This window comes from Stegodyphus dumicola, chromosome 6 (genome assembly GCF_044657685.1).
Source record: "Stegodyphus dumicola isolate Sdum_Otavi_A_Nest chromosome 6, ASM4465768v1".
NCBI lineage: Eukaryota > Metazoa > Arthropoda > Arachnida > Araneae > Eresidae > Stegodyphus > Stegodyphus dumicola.
This window is the reverse complement of record NC_140773.1, coordinates 72943188-72966134: the sequence shown is the minus strand read 5'-3', so window position 1 is coordinate 72966134 and position 22947 is coordinate 72943188. Positions and strand designations below refer to the sequence as shown.

General features: G+C 31.9%; 1 protein-coding gene across 1 annotated transcript in view; it reads left to right on the top strand.

Annotated features, from left to right (window-relative positions):
• The window catches only part of Ras85D (GTPase ras-like protein 1), a 158168-nt gene that overhangs the window by 72022 nt on the left and 63199 nt on the right, over window positions 1-22947 (top strand). The window contains exons 2-4 of the mRNA XM_085818519.1: window positions 6194-6242; window positions 15208-15236; window positions 17377-17461. Coding sequence (XP_085674645.1) covers window positions 6194-6242; window positions 15208-15236; window positions 17377-17461 — 163 coding nt within the window. The remainder of the gene's footprint in view (window positions 1-6193; window positions 6243-15207; window positions 15237-17376; window positions 17462-22947) is intronic.

Sequence of the window (22947 nt, the reverse complement as noted above, 5' to 3'; positions counted from 1 at the left end):
ATTATTGACATCATAATGAAAATTCTCCCCCCCCCTCCAATCTGCATCAAGGTAAAAGAGCAGAGGATTCACTCAACTTTTCTTTCAAGTTCACAATTCACATTGTTGTATTTTCTGAGCTTTGTTTATTTCATGAGATTGTTTAATGCTGCCTTTTTTTTATCAAGATATTTTGTGGATAATTTTAAAATATTTTAAATTTCAGCATTTTTAATACAATGACAGATAAGAAACATCTTCATTGTTTTACTGCTTGCATCGTTGAAAAACATAAACACATTGCATTGACGGTAATGCAAAATTTGGAGGCAGGTACTACTTCTCAGTTTATAACAGAGTCTTATGGAATTGCAACACAGACCAGAATTGCAACACAGTAAATATAGAGAATGAAATATGGATCAATTTCATTCTTTCAGATCTTAACTCTATATTTTTATTAATTTTGTATGTTGTTACATACAAAATCGAATATCGATTTGTCATTTTTTTGTTTGTTTTTATTGAAGAATTCAGTGAATAATATAATAGTTCTTTAACAATGACTGTATGTATTATTTTTGTGTTAAAATTCTCTTGGGGGTGTTTAGCACCCTTAGTGTTCTACAAATTAAAAAGATAATGTGCTAAGGAATTGATCATTCAGAAATAAATGGGTTTAACTACTAAGCTGATCGTGCTTCTTCCAAAATTTCATCCACTACACGGCTATTTCCAGCCAACTATGCAGCAGTTTTCTCAACCATGACTAAAATATGCATTCATTTAATATCAAATTATCTGCAATGAACAGCATTACACACATACACATATATATTGTGTATTAAGCGTTGTAAGTGAAGATATGAGAACATAATATTTTTTTAGCGTTATGAGCCTCCATGTTTTACTTGAAAAATGATATACTGCAGAAGTGTTTCATTGCAAAAGGTAAGGCAAATTATATGCATTATAAGCATTATTAGAAAAATGATACTTTGTAAAAGTTAAAAGTTTTATATGTAGTATGTGCTTATGAGCAGTATATGGTTTCTTCTACAAAACAAATATTTGGCAACATAATACTTTTTAGCAGTATAATATATGAATTATAAGTGTTTTTGACAGAATTTAAATATTTACTGAAATTTATATCAATATCAATTCTATTAGTTATTCTGTAGCGCAGGGATAGCCGAATTCTGCACATGATCAGCTTTTGGTTTGGTCATACACCACCAAAGTGAGGGAACTGAAAAGTAAAAATCAAGATTAATAGCATATCTGATCTAATAAATAATGTAAAAAACCGTTTGAAATGTCAAATTTATACCACAGTTGATTGCACTAACTGTATCCTGAAAATGTGCTGTGTCTAAAAAGTTTAAATTACCATTAAAGATTGAATAAAAAACTTGAAAATCTAAAATGCAAAAGGGTTGAAAGGATCGTGGTTGTGTTTGTAATAAATGACATTTAGAAACAACATAAAGCTCCAAGCATTCATAGAAGTTATCAGTTCAGCATATTATAAATTAAATGTATTTCAATTTAAATTAATTTGATGCATTATTGGAAAAAAGACAGTGCTTAAATTTCACCGGAGCCCACTGGAAGCCGGCTCCGGTACTTCTCAATTTTTAAGATAAATTACAATTTTAGCCAGAGCCCTAATTAAGATGAGCTCCGATACTTCTTTTTATAAAACTGAACCACAATTTGAAAGGAAAAAAAATATAGAATTCCTAACGTTTTAGTTTAACAATAAGCAGACCTTGCAGTACTTAATTTTCCTAGAAATACGAACTCGTGAGAACATGAGACGTTCAGGTAAAATACCCTCACTCACATGTGGAAACCTTTCCCTTTAACCGCTTGCTTCCCTTACAAATGTTTTTGAAAAAACTTGCAAAAAATCATCACATTTTTTTATTTTATTATTAAATACAATGAAACGAAACAAATCAAAATATGTAGGTTTTAAGTTGAATTTTTAATTTTTTGAAGGTGTAAAAGCATTTAGTGTTAATATTAGTTTACTATCCCGAGTTATCTCGGGCAAATGAAAAAGAGTTAAATATTAGTCTTTGTATGATAGTTTTTGAAACAAGGGACAACACAAAGTGATATCTGACATTCTACGCTGGTATCTGGTCTCTTTTCTTACTGCCTTACCACTGGAATCTCTTTCACAGGAGCAGAGTACACTGTCTTGGATTTGATTTAAAAAAAAAAAAAAAAAAAAAAAAAAAAGGAAAACCCACTTTTTCATAATCACTATCTGAAAAATCATCACTTTCGCTATCTTGCTTCATTGCCATTATTTATTATTTTTTTCAACGCATGTATTCTTCTTTATACATTACTATTCCACAAGCCGACGTATACTATACAATAGGGAAACACGTGACCAGTCCCTCCCAAAGAACTGCACAAACAACAAAATATGGCAAACTGCCAATCAAAGCTGAATATTTCCTTTCATTTCCTCCAGGCCGAGTAAAACCGTGTTAAAACAAATCGTACTAATAAATTCTGCTTCACCCGAGTTTTCACAGGATAATAATTAACTGCAATATATATGAACCTGAGATAACTCGGGTCATCAGGCAAGCAGTTAAGTAGGGCAATAAATTTGGGGGAGTTTGTTTAGGAACGCGTAAATTTCTCGCCATGCCATCATATCTAGTGTATTGTTATCGATGCTTACAGTTAGTTATCTTCGTAGGAAGGAAAATTTGTGTTCTTAAATGTGCGTTAAGTGACAGCGAGTACAATAAGAGTGAAATACTGAGATAAACTACTCAAGCACGTCCTATATATCGTCATCCCACAGTATCGACTAATGTGGGGAGGGGAAAAGCGTAAACAGCAATTTTACGTTCATCCTTAGGAGTCAGATTCAGGGCTCATTTTACTCCTGACATACATCTGCTTGATGGCTATAATTATATCAGCAGAGCTCAAAGAGCCACAGTCAAAGAGAATGTTCTATCTCACCAAGATTCCTCTCAATTTTTGTTTTCACTCACATCATTCTGTTTCACCTTGGGATTTTCATCAGCTGTACTTTAACTATATTTAATTTTTGTGGTGATAAAAGAACTGACCCCCCTATGATCAGAGCTTAAATTGGGTCTCAGCCCACCAGATATAGGCTCTGGTGCTTCTTAGTTTTTGTAATAAATCATAATTCTGAATAAGAAGGGTGCGGCACTTCTTTTATGTAATTGAATAACAATTTCACTAGAAATGTTACCTTGAAAATTTTATTTTAACAATAAAATTACATTGAAAATCGCTTATTAAATTTCAATTTATATCTTTACATTTTATTTAATTTTAATAATTTCAATAAATAATAATTATGCAATAATTATCAATTAAATTATATTTAATTAATTATATAATTATTGATTAAATAATTTATAAGCATTAATTAAATAGCTATTAATTAATTTAATAATAATTAACTATTCTTTAAATTATTAATGAGTTTAATAGTCATTTTATTTATTTATTTTTGTTCCTCTTTGCTGAAGGTCTTCCATAGGGCTTCGGCACTTCTAATTTTAGAAATTAAGCCCTGAAAAAGGAACATAGAAGTTTAAATTATTAAGAAGTATATTATTTTTAAAATGCTCAACTTCTTAATAACAGATTGATTTAAATTTGAAAAGTATGTTAAAAATGTATGCTATTTTTGAATGGCAGCATTCTGAGGTTGGCTGTGCATGAAAATATGTGGAAAAGTAAAAACCATGTTTTGTGCAGCGGAATACTATCTAAGGTGCCATGAGTCATAAATGTTGCTTTTAGATTCTTTCCTTTCTTTGTCTTCAGTTTCTGAGGCAGGATATTTTTAAGGTTTTAATTAATTAATTATTTATTTTTTTTAATATGATTTCAGATAAGATCCTTCTAGGTGTTAAAAAGGAAAGGATGGGTGCTTTTTGGTTAATAGGGTGTCACTTGGCATTAAAGGTAAACATTGATACAGAATCTAATTAGAATTAAGAATGGAAACTCTAAAGATGTATACAGAAATGGAAAGAATGGCTATTTTATTAAATTCAAAATAAATACAAGTGCAGAAATTTGCAAATAAGAACACATGTAATTATTCCAACTGTCAGTTGCACAGTAATTTATTCCGTATTGCAGTTGATAGGGCTTTCCCAATGTGAGTTCTTTATACCATTACAAGTGTCAAGAGCTCACACTAGGAAAAGTCTAAAATAAACTAAATAGTTGTCAGAAAAGAGCAAAAAAGTGTGGAAGCCCATAGATTAGAATATGGTTTGTAAACTTTTCATCTTGAAACATGATCTTTGAATGTTTTGGTAGTCATAAAGTGCAGTCTCATTTTGTAGTTTTTTTAATAAAGTTTTTGTGAATGGATGGTGACTTTGATTATTGTGGGAAAAACATTCAGAGTTCCTGAAAATATGATTCACTAAATTAGGCAGTGTTGCTGAAATAAATTGTTCTTTACATTGTGAAGTAAATCTCAGTATTCAATGTTGTAAAAATTTAATCATTTGATTTTCTCCAACTAAATTAATTTTATTGCTACATGAAAATTACCGATATAAGTTTTCGTTAAAGTAGTCTTAGTCTTTTAAGGATAATTTAATTTTGCCAAAGACTGATGTGAAAGTTCATTTTTTTAATTAAAGAAATTTAGGTAAGTTTCTAAATGATAAAAGCAATTAAAACTCTCTGCAAACAAATGCTGCTATTTAATTTTCCTAAGAAGATCTAAAACATAAAAATTTTTTACCAGTCACGAAATGTAAGTTGAATTTTATACTGTTCAGTATTTAATACGAGGTTTTATCCCAGCAATATCATGAGAAATAAAAAATGATAGCTCACCTTGTTATATTGAAAAGGAAAGCAATAATGGAATAATCAAAGCTGCTGCATTGGCTGCTATTCCTTATATATTAGGGCTGGCCAAACTTCATATCAGTAAGAGTCACATACTGGAATTCTAGTAAGTTCGAGAGTCGCAACTAAGATTTTTCAAAAGCCTCATTTCCATATTTACATCCTTTAATTTAGTAGTGAAACAGGTTTTAAATGGAAAGAAATGTCTGATAACTTTATAAAAAGAAATAAATTATTTTTTGGATATTGATTAGTTTTATTTAACCATATTTCATATATATATAAAATGTTTTTTTTTTCCCCAATGAAAACTACCTCACTTGCTGGTGAGAGATGCATGCAGCTCACAAACTGCACTGTGGCCACCCCAATTGCACTATGGCCAGTCAATTTTTAAGCAGCTGGCATGTAAAAGTTCGTTACTACAAATAGGTTAAAATATTGATGCACATTTCAGATTTCCTTATGTGATGATACACTTTTCCTGCTCTTCATAACATTTCAGGAGTGATTGTTGGAAGCCATCTTTTTGAACAACCTGTAATGGCATTTCAATATTGTTTTTGTTTTATTTGCTGATATGGCATCTTTGCAGACTTGCTTTTGTGTGAGGAAAAGAGAGAAAATAGCAGGTTCAAGGTGAGAAATTAGATGTAGAGACAACTTAGCATTTATGGCAAGGAACAGTATTTCTTCCTCTTTAGTACTTGCCTTCCTGTTGCAATGGGAAGCATGCATGCAGGAGATCCGGAGTTCGAATCCAGGCAATGGCTTTTACTGATTTTTCATATTTCCTGCTTGAAAATAAATTGTGTGACTCTTTAATATTGGAAATTTCAGTAGGGATCAGTATGCAGATATATTAATATGATAAAAGCCATTTGCCATGAAATTTGCAATGTCTGAGATCATTTAAGATGGATAAATGGAGGGAAGGAATGGCTCAGTACATTTCAAGCAGTGTACTGAACTTAGATAACATGCAAGGCTAACATGCAAGGCTGCTTAACTTAGATAACATGCAAGGTTGGGGCCAGAGCATGCGTGATTGCACAGAGTGACAGAATCTAGGGGTGGCAAAGGTTTTAGAATTTAGGAAGAAACTGCGGGGCTGAATTTAGGAGTCACAGAGTTTGCACCTGGTGGCAAAATGTATAGCATCGGCCCTGATTGCATGCTCATACTACCAAGAGGGGATTCTTTCCAAACTTATTGGATCCTGTTATGTACTTCCATATATAAAAGCATGACATTTGTTTATTAGCTTTAGTGCATGAATGAAATCCATTTATGCTTTTTTTTTTTTTTTTTTTTCATATAGCTGGAGGCGTTGGAAAGAGTGCCTTGACTATACAACTTATACAAAATCAGTAAGTGTTAATGTTTTGTGGAAATTTTTTTTTTTTAACATTCTTCTTAATTTTGCATGTTTGTGTATTTGTATATGCATTATCATACATTAATGTAATCTGTAGTTTTAGAGTTTGTTTATGATCTGAAATTAACAGTGCTATATTGCTCTGAATTTATTTTGAGAACATTGCTGACATTTAGTTTTCTTCCATGCAAATTAAAAGCTCATATTCTGCATTTTTGTGTTAATTTCTGGAAATAAACCAACAGATTATTGATATCCAAAGCAATTTAACATGTATTAAAATGTAGAATTAAATGCTTTTAAAATCCTTTTTGTTGTAAATCGAAGCCATTCAGTCATACATAGTCGTTCAGAAAGTGAAATTTGTGCACACTGCCACTGAGCAAAAAGTTGATCTGGAAAAAAAGCATTACAACTAGTTACAGGGGTTGGACAAAAATATGGAAACACCTTTAAAAAACATGTTTCTTTGCTTAATATGGTGTAGGAAACCCGTTGGCATCCAAAACAGCTTGCAGTTTTCTCGGAATGGATAAATACAGTTCCTGTATGTTTGCCAAGGGAATATTATACTATTCTTCCTGCAAAACGGTGGCAAGTTCAGATAACGATGTTGGCGGTGGATAACGAGAACGCACTTTCCGTTCCAATGTAGACCACAAAGGTTAGATAATATTCAGGTCTGGTGACTGTGGTGGCCAGGGGAGATGGGACAACTCATCCTCGTGCTCAGAAAACCAGTCCTGGACAATGTGAGCTGTGTGAACAGGGGCTTTGTCGTCTTGGAAAACACCAGCACCATCGGGGAACAAAGTTTGTACCATGGGATGAACTTGATCGGCCAAAATGTTCACATAAGTCTTGGCAGTCATGTGCCCTGACACAGTTATCACGGGGCTAGCAGAGAACCACAATATGGCTGCCCAAACTATAACAGAACCCCCGCCATGTTTCACTGTTGGCAACAAGCAGTCTGTATTATAGACTTGAGATGGCGTTCTCCAGATGTAAACTCGGCCAGAAGTGGGAAACAATGTGAAAGAAGACTCGTCAGACCATATTACTCGCTTCCACTGCTCTATAGTCCAGGCTTTATGACTTAAACACCACCTTTTCCTGTTACGGGCATTAGCATCACTGATGAGTGGCTTCTCAATTGCAGCACGGCCAGCAATTCCCTGTTTATGAAGCTCCCTTCTAATTGTTTTGGTACTCACAGGGTTCGGTAACACAACATTCATTTCAGCAGTAACTTTTGCAGCTGTGGTCTTCTTATTTTTTGTCACAAGTGCCCTTAATGATCGTCTCTCACGATCACTCAGGACACACTTTCGTCAGCGCTGTGATTTAGCAGATGATGTTTTCCTGCTTTTCAAATATGCGGAATAAATCTTCGATACAGTACCTCTTGAAACACTAAACACCTCGGCTACCTTGCTTACGGAAGCACCTACCATACGTGCTCCAACAATTTGCCCACGTTCGAAGTCTGTTAACTCTGACATAATGCAATGACAACCTCACATAATAGTACTCCGACAACAACTGAACTGTTTAGCACATTTACGAAGTTGTATAGGTGGCGTCTGTAGTCAAAAACGCCAGCGCCACCTACATATTTCATTAAAATCAATCTTTCTTTTCAAACATGCATTTCACAAGGTGTTTCCATATTTTTGTCCATCCACTCTATGTCCTTCTCTTAGGTTTACTACTGTGTGTTTCCCATGTCTAAATAAATTTTTATATGTAAAATGCTTTAAAGAAATAAAATTTTGCTATGATTTAGTGGTAATCCAGTTTCAACAAGATTCGTGGTTTATAGCCTTTACACTTCATTCTCCCTTTTCTCATTTATGTGTCAGATTGTTTTCCTCCTACTCCAAAGATAAAGTGTTAGGAGACCCTCAGATCAGCCAGGAATATACTATCATATCATATCATACCCTCAGATCAGACTCATGGGGAATTTGCCTTCAAAACTGGAACGAAGCTGAGAAAACTCTTATTGTCATTTATAAGGTGTCCGAGAACTGTGCCAACAACAAGTGCAGTTGTGTGCTGCAAGCCATGATAAAATTGTAGCCTTTATATCATGTTATAGTCAAATGAGAAAAGTCATTATATTAAATAAACAGTAAAACATCTCTATTGATTTTGGTATGCTGTGTGTGATGTTGATACTTAACCTTTAAAAGAGAATTCCCTGCTTGTTGAAGTCTCTGTGAGCTAGAGTATCAAACTGTGCACACGAATCACTCCCAATTAACAAAATTTGGGAAATAAAATTCACATTGTGTAGCTTCCAGAAAAAGAAGAAAGAAATTCAAAATTTTAAGGAACAAAAAATAGTTGTAACAGCAGATGTGGAAGGTTGTGTTTAACACTGCATATACTATTATGAGTAAAGGTCTCATATAAGTAAAATCATCCATCAACATAAGTTTGGATTGCAGATTCTAGGATGCTTTTTATGTAAAATTTGTTCTGTGGTGATGAATATTAGTTATATAGCTTGTTTTCACTAGATAGCAGCCCTAAAATATAGGTATGCTTTTTTCCCATTTGACTCAGGTACATGATATTTTAAAGTGATCTTAAGCCAGCGATTCTCAACTGGTTGTATGCAAGAGAAAAATAGGTGATATGCAAAGAAACAAACATATTTTAACTTTTAAATTAAAAAGTCTCCTGAAGAAAAAGAACAATTGATAGAAATTTCCTGTGATCAAACTCTAACTAAAGATTTTAAAAATAAAAGCTGTGTTATGTTTTGGCTGAACCTGGGGGGGGGGGGAAGGAATTTAAAACCCTTTGTTGCATACAAATAATTTAGAGAAATTAAACAAAAATGTTTATACTTTTTCTACGTAAAATAACCTTAGTAATAATAATAAAAAATAATTTTATTCAAATTTCGTTTTAAATAATTGCTGCAGTTTGTTCACTATAGTGGACAGCATGCCTATATGTACATGCATACAAATCTCTTCCCAACGATTTACGATCATTGCATTTGAAATCATTTCCTGCCTTGTTTGCAGTGATCATTACCATCTTCTAAATGGTAAATCTACAACTGATATGTACATACAGATCCCCCAAAATACCTTCATTTTGTCGATTGTGATTGAATTCATTTTGCTATGATTTTGTAACCTGTACCTATTGGATTAAAATGTCAAATGTTCTAGAAATTCCTTGCCAAATACAGTCAAAAGTCGTTTATCTGGACCCGTCGGGACTTCGGCGATTCCGGATTATCGATTTTTCCGGATTATAGATCATCAGTTTAAATCTCGTAAGATGGCATGCAGAAATTCTAAAATTAAAAATATGAAACCGTAATTTATGAAATAAAGAATTTAAAGGGTATCAAAATTTACAAAAAAAAAAAAGCTTAATATTTATTTGTTTACTTTATTAAACATTTCTTTCAATGTAAGTTGTTTAAGTTGCTTCCTTTTATGTGATAATACTTTCTCTTTAATTCTATAAACAGACGTAATTTCTTGTTCAGTTACAAAGTTCCGCTGTTCAAGTCCCGTAATTGCTGTGCCGAGAATACCGACTAACTTGTCAATCGAAATTTTTTCGTTTTCACTAACCTCTCTGTCACCTTCTTCATGTCTTTATCCATTTTTTGCAGCAATTCCACTTTTTGTTTGATGGACATCGAAACATACTTTTGTTTTGTAGATCCTTTGGGAGCTCCAGCATCGAAAATTCTATTTGACATAATCGAAAGTTCAAGTTTACTTTTATAAAACTGCTCTTACAGTCTGCAAAAAATAATAAGCCGCATCCAATTCGAAGATTAAGGAGCAACGCAATCATCAACATTAACTGAAATAGATAATTAGATAATTTTAGCTTATACCGTCCGTTATACATTAAACGCGCACGCGAAAACGTATTCTGCACTTGCGCAGTTGTAAAGGTCTTACACGCACATGGAAACGCCTATGCGTATGTGTCAATGCGGCGCATGCGTAGAAAGTTTTTAGGTTTTAGGTCCGGATTATAGATCATTCCAGATTATGGGTGTCCAAATTAACGACTTTTGACTGTATAAACATTTCCAATGGTGTTTTGACTTGATAAGCAGTACATTTGGGTTTCAATTCACTCTTTTCGGTAGATCTTTATCTACCCACTCCAAAATTTTCTCAAACTGACATTTAAAATAAAATGTCTAAAATTACTAATTATTAATAGGAAATGGCAGTATAAGAAAATGTAAGCAGTATTATCTAATGTTTACTATGAGAAATTGTACTAACTTGGAAACAGAAGTAGCAGCCATTTTCCAAATAGCAATGCTTAGTGAGCTGAGTGATGCTATACAGCTATCTATGATCGACAGTTGAAATTTCTAATAATATAGAATGAATAAACACAGGAATGGAATCTGTTAAGGCATTTACAGAAGAATAACAAATTTAAACTTTTGTCTACTAGAATGGACATGATGCAACAAAGGGTTAAAGGCATTTCAAATAAAGGCATTAAATTTTTATTGCCTTTTTGCAAAACCTATATGTGGGAACAAGGGTTTTCTTCCATGTTGTATTTGAATAATAAATAAAGAATAAAATTAAAAGTATATCCTAATTTACAGTTAAAACTAAGTGAAATTAAACCAGACATAAAGAAATTTATCTCTCTTAAACAGGCCGAAATTCCACACTAAATTTTAGAATTATTAAAGTATTATAACTTACATTTTGATAATAAAATGGTAACCAATTTTCAATCGAACATTTTTTATGTGTGTATATTTAATACAAATAGCCAACAGGTTGTAAAAAAAAAAAAAAGGCAAAATACACTTTTTTTTTTTTAAAACCTTTGAGAAACTGAAAAATAATTATTGTAAAATGTAGTGGTGGTACTTAAGTTTTTCAATTATTTAGATGGTACGCATTAATCAAAAGATTGAGAACCGCTGTCTTAAGCCATGTGAAATGTACCATAATGATGTTCATGATAACAGGTTAACTAATTGTGACCCTTTATAGTAGTAACATGCTATTAAAACAATTATATGTGCTTCAGTTGCCTAAGAAGTGATCAGTTTAACACATTGACTGCCAATCACACGCCAGTGCGTGACGTTTTGTTATCAGCAAGGAGCCAATCAAGCGTCAGCGCGTGATGTGGGGTGATGTCTCAGCAGCCAGTCACGCGCTGGCACAGGAAAATCCTATACTTGTTATTCATTCTCCAGTTCATTTGGCATTGCATGCACAGCATTTCTTCCGATATTGGCATGGAGTGAAAATTAGAAACTACGTATAAATAATCGCGGTTTTGAAATTATTGTTTTATTTTTATTGAAAAAATAATCTTTTAGTTATAGAGATGATAGTGCTGGGCCTTTGCGCCCCCCAAAAAGAAAAGTTCAATATAAAAAGGCTCTTACGGATGATGAAATAGCAAATTTGTTGGCTGAGCTATCGGATGAGTACCCGAGCGATTTAAGTTGTGACAGTGACGAAGAATTCGTTCCTCCGACTGGTACCCATTATATTTCGGATTCTGATGATGATGAAGAACGCATTGTGCAAGAAGCTGCATGTCAGCAGGATGATTCAACTATGGCAGAAAACGTTATTTGGGAAAACGAGTTGACATCAATGAAAACATTTCCTTTCATAAAATCCGAGTGTTTGCTTCAACCTGTTTCAGGTAACAATCCTATAGATTTCTTTCATCATTTTTTTCCACTGATGGTATCTTGGAAGAAATAGTTGCTGAAACTAATGATTATGCTCATAAAGTATTTTTTCGCAAGGAAAAAAAGAAACATTCTCGCATCAATGCTTGGAAGAGCACCACAAAAGAGGAACTCTTGGTATTTGTGGGATTGATCATACATACGGGAACTATATGAATTAACCGTATACGAGATTATTGGAAAACAGATTCACTGTTTGGTTTACGTGTATTTTCAGAAAATATGAGCAGGAATCGGTTTTTGTTGTTACTGAGGGCATTGCACTTCTCAAAAATCCCAGATCAGAATACAGAGCTTCCAAAGGATCGACTGTATAAAGTAAGATATATGGTGAATTTGTTCAACGTGCGAGTATCTGAAATATATTACCCAGGGCGTGAGATTAGTTTAGATGAATCGATGGTATTGTGGCGTGGATGGCGTATATTCAGACAGTATATACCAAATAAACGTCACAAATATGGTATCAAGTTGTACGTGATCACAAACCCTGATGGTATGGTTTTGAAATTTATGATATATACAGGCATGTTGAATGATTCTGGTGAAAAAGAACATGCAAAAAAAGTCGTTATGAATTTACTCGAGGGAATGCTGGATGTAGGACATAGCATATTTATGGACAATTATTATAACGGCTATGAACTGTCAAAATGTCTTGTTGATCTGAAAACTCATTGCACTGGGACAATCAGAAAGAACAGACATTTTTGAAAGAGGTAAACAAAAAATAAAAAACTGTAGCAAAGTATGCTAATGGTGTGATGATTGCAAAGTGGCAGGATAAGAGAGATGTCACTTACATTTCCAATGAATATAAACATGATATGGTGGAAATTTTAGTATGAGGTAAACAAAAGAGAAATTAAATCAATCTCTACCTGTAATTCAATATAATAAATTTATGGCCGTTATTGATAAGCAAGATCAGATGCTTGCTTATTATCCTTGTAAGAGAAAAACAATTAGGTGGCCCACGAAAATATTTGTGCATATTTTGCAAATAATGATGAACAGTTCCCACTTTATCTATAATAAGTATTCCAATGAAAATACATCACTGTATGACTACCGTTTTTCCATAATACGAAGTTTACTGAAACAGCCATCTGTTCTTTGTGCTCCTGTGTGTGATCAGTCTGAATCTGAACATGTGTTGAGTACACGGGCAGAAAAAAAGAAGGAAAAATTCTAAGAAAGCAGTGCAAAAGTTGCTATTCCCAAGGGAAACGTAAAGATACAATATATGTTCGCAAATTTTGTGAAGGATCTCCTGGGTACTGCTTAGATTGTTCAAAGATAATACACAAATAACATTGTAGATGTATCTGTATAATGTCTTTGTAATTTTCTTGTCATAAATTCCTTTGTAATATGTATAATTGTCTGTAATACATATTGACATAAAAATAATGCGTACTGTCACTTATTTTTCTTATTTAAATTTATTTTTTACATTCCGCGTGCCAGCGCGTAATGTACCATTTGGGTAAAATTTTGACATGTAGTCCCAATCACGCACTGGCACGTAATTAAAAAATTCTTTAATGAAAGGCTTAAATAATACTTAGGGATCACATAATTATCTTTTATTATATTTTTAAATCATATTTCTTATAATAAGTATGTTGGCATCTGGACACAATTTACTTCCATATGGGTGGCAATAACTATCAATCTAACTCTAGTGATTGGTAGTCAATGTGTTAAGGACTGAATCGGTATGATGATGAGGAATAAGATCAATAAAATAAAGACTAAAACTCTTTGTGTATAAATTTTTCCAGTAACTTAATTAATGAGAAGTAAGGAAAATGTTCCTTGAGTACATAAAATTGATTCTGGAGCAGATGTTAGAAAGTTAACCCTTCATGGAGAAGAAAGGACTACCACTTTATGTAACTCTAGGAAAGCTTGCCTCAAAATACTTTTTAAGCTGAAAGGAGGAAAAAGTTCCACAGCAACTGAATAGCTTAAAAAGGACTTGTATGTATGAATGTAACAATGTGTAACTGTATGTTTAAATACAGTTAGAATAGTTCACAAGGTTGTATGTTCATATTAAGTCTATCAGCCTGCAGCCATCTATTGGTAGCAATGGTAGTATCTATCAATGAGAACTGGAAATACCATAGTTTCCATCAGCAAGTATTTGTCATGGAGCAGCAGCACTAAAACATGCAGCTATATTTAGCAGCTGGACTAAAAGCATGCTTAAGGTGGGGAGCTAAATACTCCATACCTTTTCAGCAAACTTTTGGGATCCTATTTAATCTTCCTGCATTATACACCCCAATGTTTGAAAGTGCAACTGTAAAATTAGTGAGCATATTATATTTAGAGGTATGTCTAATATATTTAACTAACTAACATAGATATTAGTTTGTTGAGTCTTTATGATTTTGAGAACATACATTTCTGATGAATTGAAGGGCATATTTAATGAGCTCAGTGCATTGAGGCAAAAGTGAGTAGAAATTCAATGAGGCATAGATCATATCTTATATGAATCACTGATCTGTAGATGACAGCTATTTATGGATTTTTTCTTGATATGTATAAGTAGTGGCACTACCTTTCTGTGAAAATTGGAAGCATTGTAATTTTCATTCAGTAGTATTGAATCATCAGTCTTTCATCTTGTCAACAGTATTAAATCATCAGTCTTTCATAGGCATGTATTTTTATTCACTAAAATTAACACATGCTCTAAGTCCAGGCACTAAATACGCTATATTTTTTCTGTGAGCAAGTGAGATTTATCTATACTAGCTTTGCAAAAGTTGGACATGATAGAAAAAATGGATAATGTGTTTAAATTAAGCAAACGTGTACAGTAAGTTATAACTTGTGGCTACAATTGTAGTTTTATGATCAGTTGGTGTTTATAATGCTTCCCAACATTTTTGTGCATTCAGTATATTTTTGATATATTATTTGATTTTTGTGCTAGATTTTATCATACTATATGCATCATTTTTATGTTAAGTCTTCATTTTTCAACTATTCAATAAAAATTGTGGAATTCACAATTAAAGTTTTGAATAGTCTTTACTAAAAATTACTGTCTCTGTTTTCATGATGCAATGAATGAATATTATTACATTTTGATCATATTTGATAATTGAATATTATAATTATTTCTATACTGTTTTGATGAGGTTAAGCTCATAAATTTTATTTATAATTTTTAATCATGTGCTTTTTTGTTTTCCAGCTTTGTTGATGAATATGATCCTACAATAGGTAACTTTTTAATATAAAATATTTTTAATATAGAATATTATTAAAATAACTAATTTTGTAATATATCAGTGCTGTTTCAGAATGTGTAAACTATATCAGCGTTCAGTTTTTCTTTAGTATATGAACTTTGATGTAGAAAAATTTAAGTACTATTCCGTTAGAGCGGCATCAGTTAAAAATAAAGAAAAAAATTAGAAGAAAACAGTGTTACAACAACACAACAAATATCATGCCTCGAGAATTTAAAGTTTGAAATATTGAGGCTCAAGATTACTTGTTTTCACTTGAAATATCGTCATGATTTTTTTTTTCCCTCTCTTCATATTTTGCCATTTTTTTTTAGTATGATGGGCTACACAATTTGGCAATTGCCTAATGACGAACAGGCTTTTATAAGATTCCTTCAGGAAAAGAAATAATTCATAGCAATTGATTTTCTTCCTAAAATCATTCGATAAAGTAACTTTTGACTCAAACATAGCTCCTGTATGGTGTTGTTACGTATGTTGTAATAATAAAACAGGGGATTGAGAAACCAAACATGGTTTAAAGGCTTGCCTCTTTCTTTCCTCAGTGTCATTCTTTTTATCTGTCTGTGGTGTTATGAACTGATGCCAACTAAATTTTGCTAACTTCAGTTAGAAATCAGCCATAATATGACAATAAAATTGACATAACTACTTGTGGGAGGTATGTGCAAATAGTTTGATATAAATAAGATCAGTGGAGACGACAAAATTGTAGAAACAAATGAAAGTCCTTTCACAAGAAGAAAAACAGCATTGGATGTGTTCTTCTGGAACAATGGGTATTGGGGAGTTTATGCCGGGAAAAGCAAAGATTGTTTTCTGGTCCCCATTCCTGATCATCATGCTGTAACATTGATGACTGCAATTCAGGAAAATTTTGCAAGTAGCAGCATTATATTTTCAGACTGCTGGAAAGGACATAAGAAAGAGGAATTAAGAAATGTTGGGTATGACCATTTCACTGTGAATCACAGTTATAATTTTGTAGATCTCTAAACCAGATGCCATACGCAAACTGTGGAGCGATTGTGGGGCAGTGCTAAATAGAGTAATAAACATCAGCAGAACACAACAATTAACCACAATTTAGAGTCATAGTTGATAGAATTTATGTGGTGTCTGTTATATTCAAAAATCGAATTTCTTCTTATAATATATTATATACGCCACCCGTTTAGATTGAATTTTGTTTTTTATTTATTTGTTTATTATTTTTTTTAATTTATGCGTAGAATATTCTTTATGCCACCTGTTTAGATCAAATTTCATTTTGTTTTGTTATTTTTTTTTTTATTTACGTGAAGAATATTCTAGATTAAAAAGTTAAAAAGAAAAGTTTCCTTTCTTTATGAATTATGAAATTATGAAATTAAAAAAAATTCACTTTTTGCAGAACTAATTTTTTTAGTCTTTTGAATTCTATTATTATTTCATAATTTTATACTAGACAACTATTGGTGGCCAAGGGGAAAAAAGTAGCACATTTTTAACTGACACCACTCTAATGGAATAGTACCAAATTTGTCACAGATTTATAATTTTGTTTTGCATGTAACCTTTTTATGCACTTTAATTGTACAGAAGTAATGATATTTCAGTTTCTAAAAAGGGAATTTTCTCTCCTAATTAGGTTTTCCTACTATTTACGTGGGTGTGTGTTTGGGGGGGGGAGTGTTGAAAGAAGGGAGAAATCGTGTTCTAATAAGGAGAAAATTCTCTCAAGGAATACTTAAATTGTTTTTTAGGTTTAAAACTTCTCAGATCATTTGCAACATTACCAGAAATGACTGTGTATATTGAGCTCTTAATTTTAGGCATGAAATAGTCTAAATTTGGGACCTGTTTAATGAATGAATTAATTATATATAATCTTTCAGATAGTTTTGATTTATTCAGAAAATATGGTTTATTTAATTGACTAATTATATCGAATTATTGAATTATATTTACTGAATCCTTTTGTAAAGTAATATTTAATTACAGGTGCCTTGAATTGAGAATAGTTTTTTTTTAATATTTAAAACAAAATTTTAAGTTTGCACTGTATTATTCTGCTCTTCCTTTTATAAATGTATTTTAATGTTTTGCTTTTTGTGTGTGTGTGTGTGCAGAGGACTCATATAGGAAACAAGTTGTCATAGACGGTGAAACTTGCCTTTTAGACATTTTAGACACAGCAGGTCAAGAAGAGTATAGGTAATATTTACTTATGACACTTTTAAAACTTTTATTCAGGGTAAAATAAAATTCATATGCTAAATTTTGAAGCAGCAGTCAATAATTTTTGTGCAAGATTTTTGTTTAGTTTTAGGTATTGTACATCTTTTTTAATTAGTCATTGTTCCATTATTGCTAACAGTTTCTCCATCTAATGGAAATTCTTAAGTAATTTGGATTGTTACTGAGTACTGATGAATTTTAGTGAACAATATTTCCACCTCATCTAATGTATCTTCTTCAATATATATGCTCTGCTAGACCTGTGTTTAAGTAGCTTATAATGTTTTTATTGCATAAAGAAGGATTTTTATTTCACATTGAAATTTATTCCAAATTTTTATTTTTGTAGTTATTCTTTTCTGTTTTTGTAATCTGTTTTGAAATTTTATTACACTTATTATGTGTCTATGAAATATATTGAATATGAAGCTATTTTTATTGTTTTTAATTATAAGTATTGAAAGGAATTTGATGATATTAATTCTTATTATATTGTATTTGGATGATCCCCTCTTTTGTTTTATTTGTGATAAACATCTTATTTTAGGAAAATCCTGAGTACTTTCATATTGAAATTGGCTGTTGGCTGAAAAAAGAAGCAGACATTTCATTTTAACACAGAGAGAAAGATTGTGATATGGAATGTGATATCCCTTTGGCATTATTAGTTAACAAGATGATATTACTTTTAAGTATACACTGTGCGGCACAAAAAAAAAAAAAAAAAGGCATCATGAAAAAGGGAATAAAATGTGTTGGAAATTGGCAGATAGACAGAGAATGCATATAAAAATAAGTGATTTTTAATTTAAAAAAAAAAGTAATACCATGTTTGAATATACAGAGTGATTGGTAAAAAGTAGGATGATCTCTTGCAAACAGTTTTATGGATGAAATCAGCATGCAGATAGTGTTGAGGGATGGTTGACTTTGTACTTTCAGCCATCCATTCTTCTGGTTGAGGCTGGGGCAGATCAGGCAAACGATGGCCAATCTCTAATGCTTAATGATGCCCAACACGATGATATGAGGTATGGAGATCACAGCCTTGCTCATCTGCCACGTGCAGTATCTGATACTGCTGTGTGAAGTTGGGCAGTATCTAGCTGGAAAACTACATTTTGCAACTGCTAATGATGGGGTATTGTAATAGGCTGCAGCACTCAGCCACATATCATTGTGCTGGGTTTTGGCCTCAGATATAAATCAGAGGTAACTGGCTGTCCATTGTGATGATACCTCAGACCAGATGCTATGTTTTCTAGCAGTACAATGTTTAATGCTTGCAGCAAATTTAGACATGTTTCCACATAGTTCTCAGACTTTTTCTCTGTGGCTGTAAATCATAAAATTAAAGTGAGGCTTATCAGTGTATAGCCACTCATCCAAGAGGCTGTGTTCTATCATTAGAGTCATTAGCAGTGGTAATTTTGCAGTAGCAAACAGTCTTTGTAAAGGGTAGCATGACTACAAACCACTTTTGCCCAGTCGTCTAGAAATTCTTGCTGATTTGGAGCGTTCAAAGCTGCTTGTATATTCTGCATTACATTAGCAATTATTTTTTTTTTAGAATTGCCATTGCATGTCTTTAGGTGCATTGTTCCAAACATGCTGACATTTATGCAGCAGTATCCCAGGCACCATTTTCAATCCATACCTCCAAATCCTTTTCACAGTTGACATATGTAGATGTAGTTTGGTAGGCCCTACCAGTCATTGGTAGGCCTAAAACAAATCTCTACTAAAAATGTGTGATTGCAAAAACTGACTTTGACATCATTTGCCAGGCATCTGTTCAACAACATATGTCTTCTGAGAAGAAAAACAGCTTCTCATAGATACAGAGAGTATCAACTGTTGACTCATCTAACATTTCTTTCCTTTTTATGTGAATAACTGATGTAAGAAACCTGCATTTCAGATAATTTACTTAAATTATTTGGCTGTGTACTCCTTGTGAATATTGCATTTTTTCTATCAGGTAGTCTGTAATTCAATTAATAATATCCAGATATTTATTTTTTTATTTTTATTTATTTATTTTTTTTGTCAGCTAACATGCATTCAGTAATCTGTATGCCTATTCTACAATCACTGGATCTTATCTACAATAGTGCGTACAATATTGGTTTAAGAAAACCGGTATCGTCTACCACCTCTAACTCAACAGAGAAAACCATTCTTTGGTCCTCGGTTGAAACGCATTCAGGTTCATTTGACTTCATCAGAAGGGGCAAGTCTTCAGACATCTTTAGACCAATCATAGTACACACAAGCGACATAGTTTATAGTGCACAGTTTAAGTTCTAGGAATATCTATTTGAACACATTTCCCCATCATTTGACTGTGATCTTATTTCATGCAAACTACACTACAAAAATATAATTCTCTCAGTAATTACTGACATTAATTTCAAGTTATCTTATTATGGAATACAAGTTTAAATGCAAAAATTATTTCATTTCATGCAAATTCCTTACTCAGAAATTATGTCTGCGAAGTAAAGCACTGTGGTTAACCTTTGACTTTGCATTTTCTATATTTTCACCTTTGGATGAGTTGTGCTATTGCACCCTAATTAACTTATTAAGACTGGCTTATTAAGATACATTAATCTACCATTATTTGATATATTATAACCGCACGGGATCTAAGAAGTCCAATGAATTTAAGTTGATAATATATGGGATTAGCTTGTTATAAATAAGTTACTTCAAGGAAAATTTTTATATGGCATATTCTTCATGTGGTCTTAATATGTTAATAGTTTCAGGAAATTATTTCATCCCTCTATGCATGGTATGAGTAGTTATCTTATCCAGCTGGCAAATAGAATATCTGTGGTTTTTAATTCCAACATTACTCACATTATAGTTATGACAAAACAATTTAACTTAACAGTGGCACCCGAACTAAATTGGGAGTCAGATTTGGTCAAATAAAACTAATGGCTTTTCCCAGTCACCCTTTAACCTTTTAAATGTCATGCCTGAAATAATTTCGGGCACAGCACTGGTGGTCCAAATGTCATGCCCGAGTATTACTCAGGGTAACTTTTTTTTTAGTGCATCATATTGGTATACCCAAATATATAACATGAGAAGTTTATTTTGGCTTCAATTCAATATATGACAGCACTTTACTGAAGGTTTCAAAGGGTAGAGGTTTATGTTCAAAGTGGGCGACATTTAAAAAATTTTTTGATTACGTGGCAAACATTTGATTTTTGCAATAAAAAATGACAATTTATGCACCCAAATCATCAAAATAATTTTACAGTTAAAAGGTTAATTAGGTAAAATATAAAGAAATATCACATTCCCTCCTATGCATACTATCGTGGTGTAAATGGGTAACATATTCAACTGGCAAATCTGCGGATTAAGTTCTGACAAGGGAATGGCTAGATTCTCTAGTTTCATAACTGAAATATTTATTATCAGATAAATATTTTTATTAAAACAATATTCTTATGGTCATTCATTTATGTAGCCACTTATGTATTTGAATAATCTTTATGAAATTATCTGTTGAAGAAAAGGTAAGTCATTTAATTTTCAAAACAAAAAAAAATCTAATGTGTACACCACATGACTTCCTTGTATGGAATATTAAATTATATGCAACTTTTTTTTTTTTTCCATTTTATTTAAACTTATTAGATTGAATTAAACCTACTTCGACGACAGCGCATAAACCACAATAGAATAAATGCATTCTTTAAAATTCACTTTAGTTACCATAGCGACATTCTGGTGCTAGGTTTACTTAACAGTATTATATTTCATTCATATTAGAACTCAGAATGCACAAAATGTATATCATTTAAAGAATTATCTAATCGTTTCCACATGTTCTATTCAAATACTATAATAAAGCTAGAACTATGTATAAAAGAAATTAAGAAAAAAAAAAAAAAAAAAAAAAAAGTTTTTCACAGACGATTGAATATTTCTCATTCAATTAATTCAGTTCTCAATTCGCGAGAAGTCAAAAATACATAAAAACTCAAAATATCTGTATTAAAATTTACGAAGTAAATCTCAAACGCTTATTTCCTCGAAAAAATTCCAGAAAGAATTAAGCATGATTTAATTGGCAATAATAAATGAATGCATTATCTTTGTTGTTGCGAAGCTAAGTTTCTCTAGATTGGCACAAATCCACTAGTATGCTGTTTCAAATGTAAACAATCAATGGCCGCCATAAAAAAAGGCTTAGCGGTACTTAAACAGCTTTAAAATTGTTGATAATTCTAAAAATATTGCATACAGATTTACTAAGGGCATAAAAACCTTAACCGGAAGATAAAAACAACACAATTCAATCATTTTTAAAACAAAAAATGTGCAATTTACAAACATATAAGAGTAAAGAAACTGAGATCACTGAGCCGGGTAACAGAGTGGATATATATATAAATATATTTATATACGTTTGGTTTCGGCCGATTGCAACCAAAATACGAGGTGCACATCTGCATGTTATAGCAGTACTATATACAAAATTTCAACGTTCTGAGGCTACTCATTTTTGAGTTATGCGAGATACGTACGTACGTACGCATGTATGTACGAATGTGTGTATGTATGTACAGATGCCACGAAAAATTCTCTTCAGAATTAATTTTAAAGCAGTAATTTTTTTGAAGGAAAAGAGTATTTTATTCTGTCCTTACGTACAGATATCACGCAAAAACATCGTTAAATTGCATTCGATAGCGGTCAAAATGGATATTTTCGTTGAAATATGCTACCTGAAACTTTTCGCGATTACAATACTTCCTTTTTACTTCGTAAAAGGAAGTAATATTAGCTAACCAATAAATAATTGCAAAATTCTACTGAATTTTTCTTTGTCTATGCAAATGAATAGAAAGGCATCAGCATATAAATTCACATATTATTTGCACATATGATTGTCACATCGTATTACAAAGTATCATATAATCAGCTCTTTTGTAAAAGAGGATAAATGTGCAACCATTTTATCATTTATCATTCTGATATATTAAAATGCCATTATTTACACACCTGTCTTTATGTATGCATCTTACAATAAACAGAAAATTGTAATAACAAACATCGCTTAACTTATAAAGTGTGCTATATAAACAGTCAATTCTTTTCTTTTTTTTTTCTTTCTTTTCTTTTCTTTTTTTGGGGGGGATTTTGCAGATAAAAAAGTTATTATTTTTTCAATACTAATAGATTAATAAATACTCTTTATTGCAGAAACCCTCTCTTATAATATTGTTACACTTTAATATAATAATAGTCATAGTAACTTACTATTATCTTGGTAAAAAAAAATCTTAGTACCTAAAAATAAATTATACAGTTATATATTATGTATAGCAATATTTTGAAGGCAATATCATTTCAATTAAATAACAAAATTTGAAATCTTCTGATATTTCTATAATTTATTATTACTAGTAAGTCTCATTTATTAAATGTCA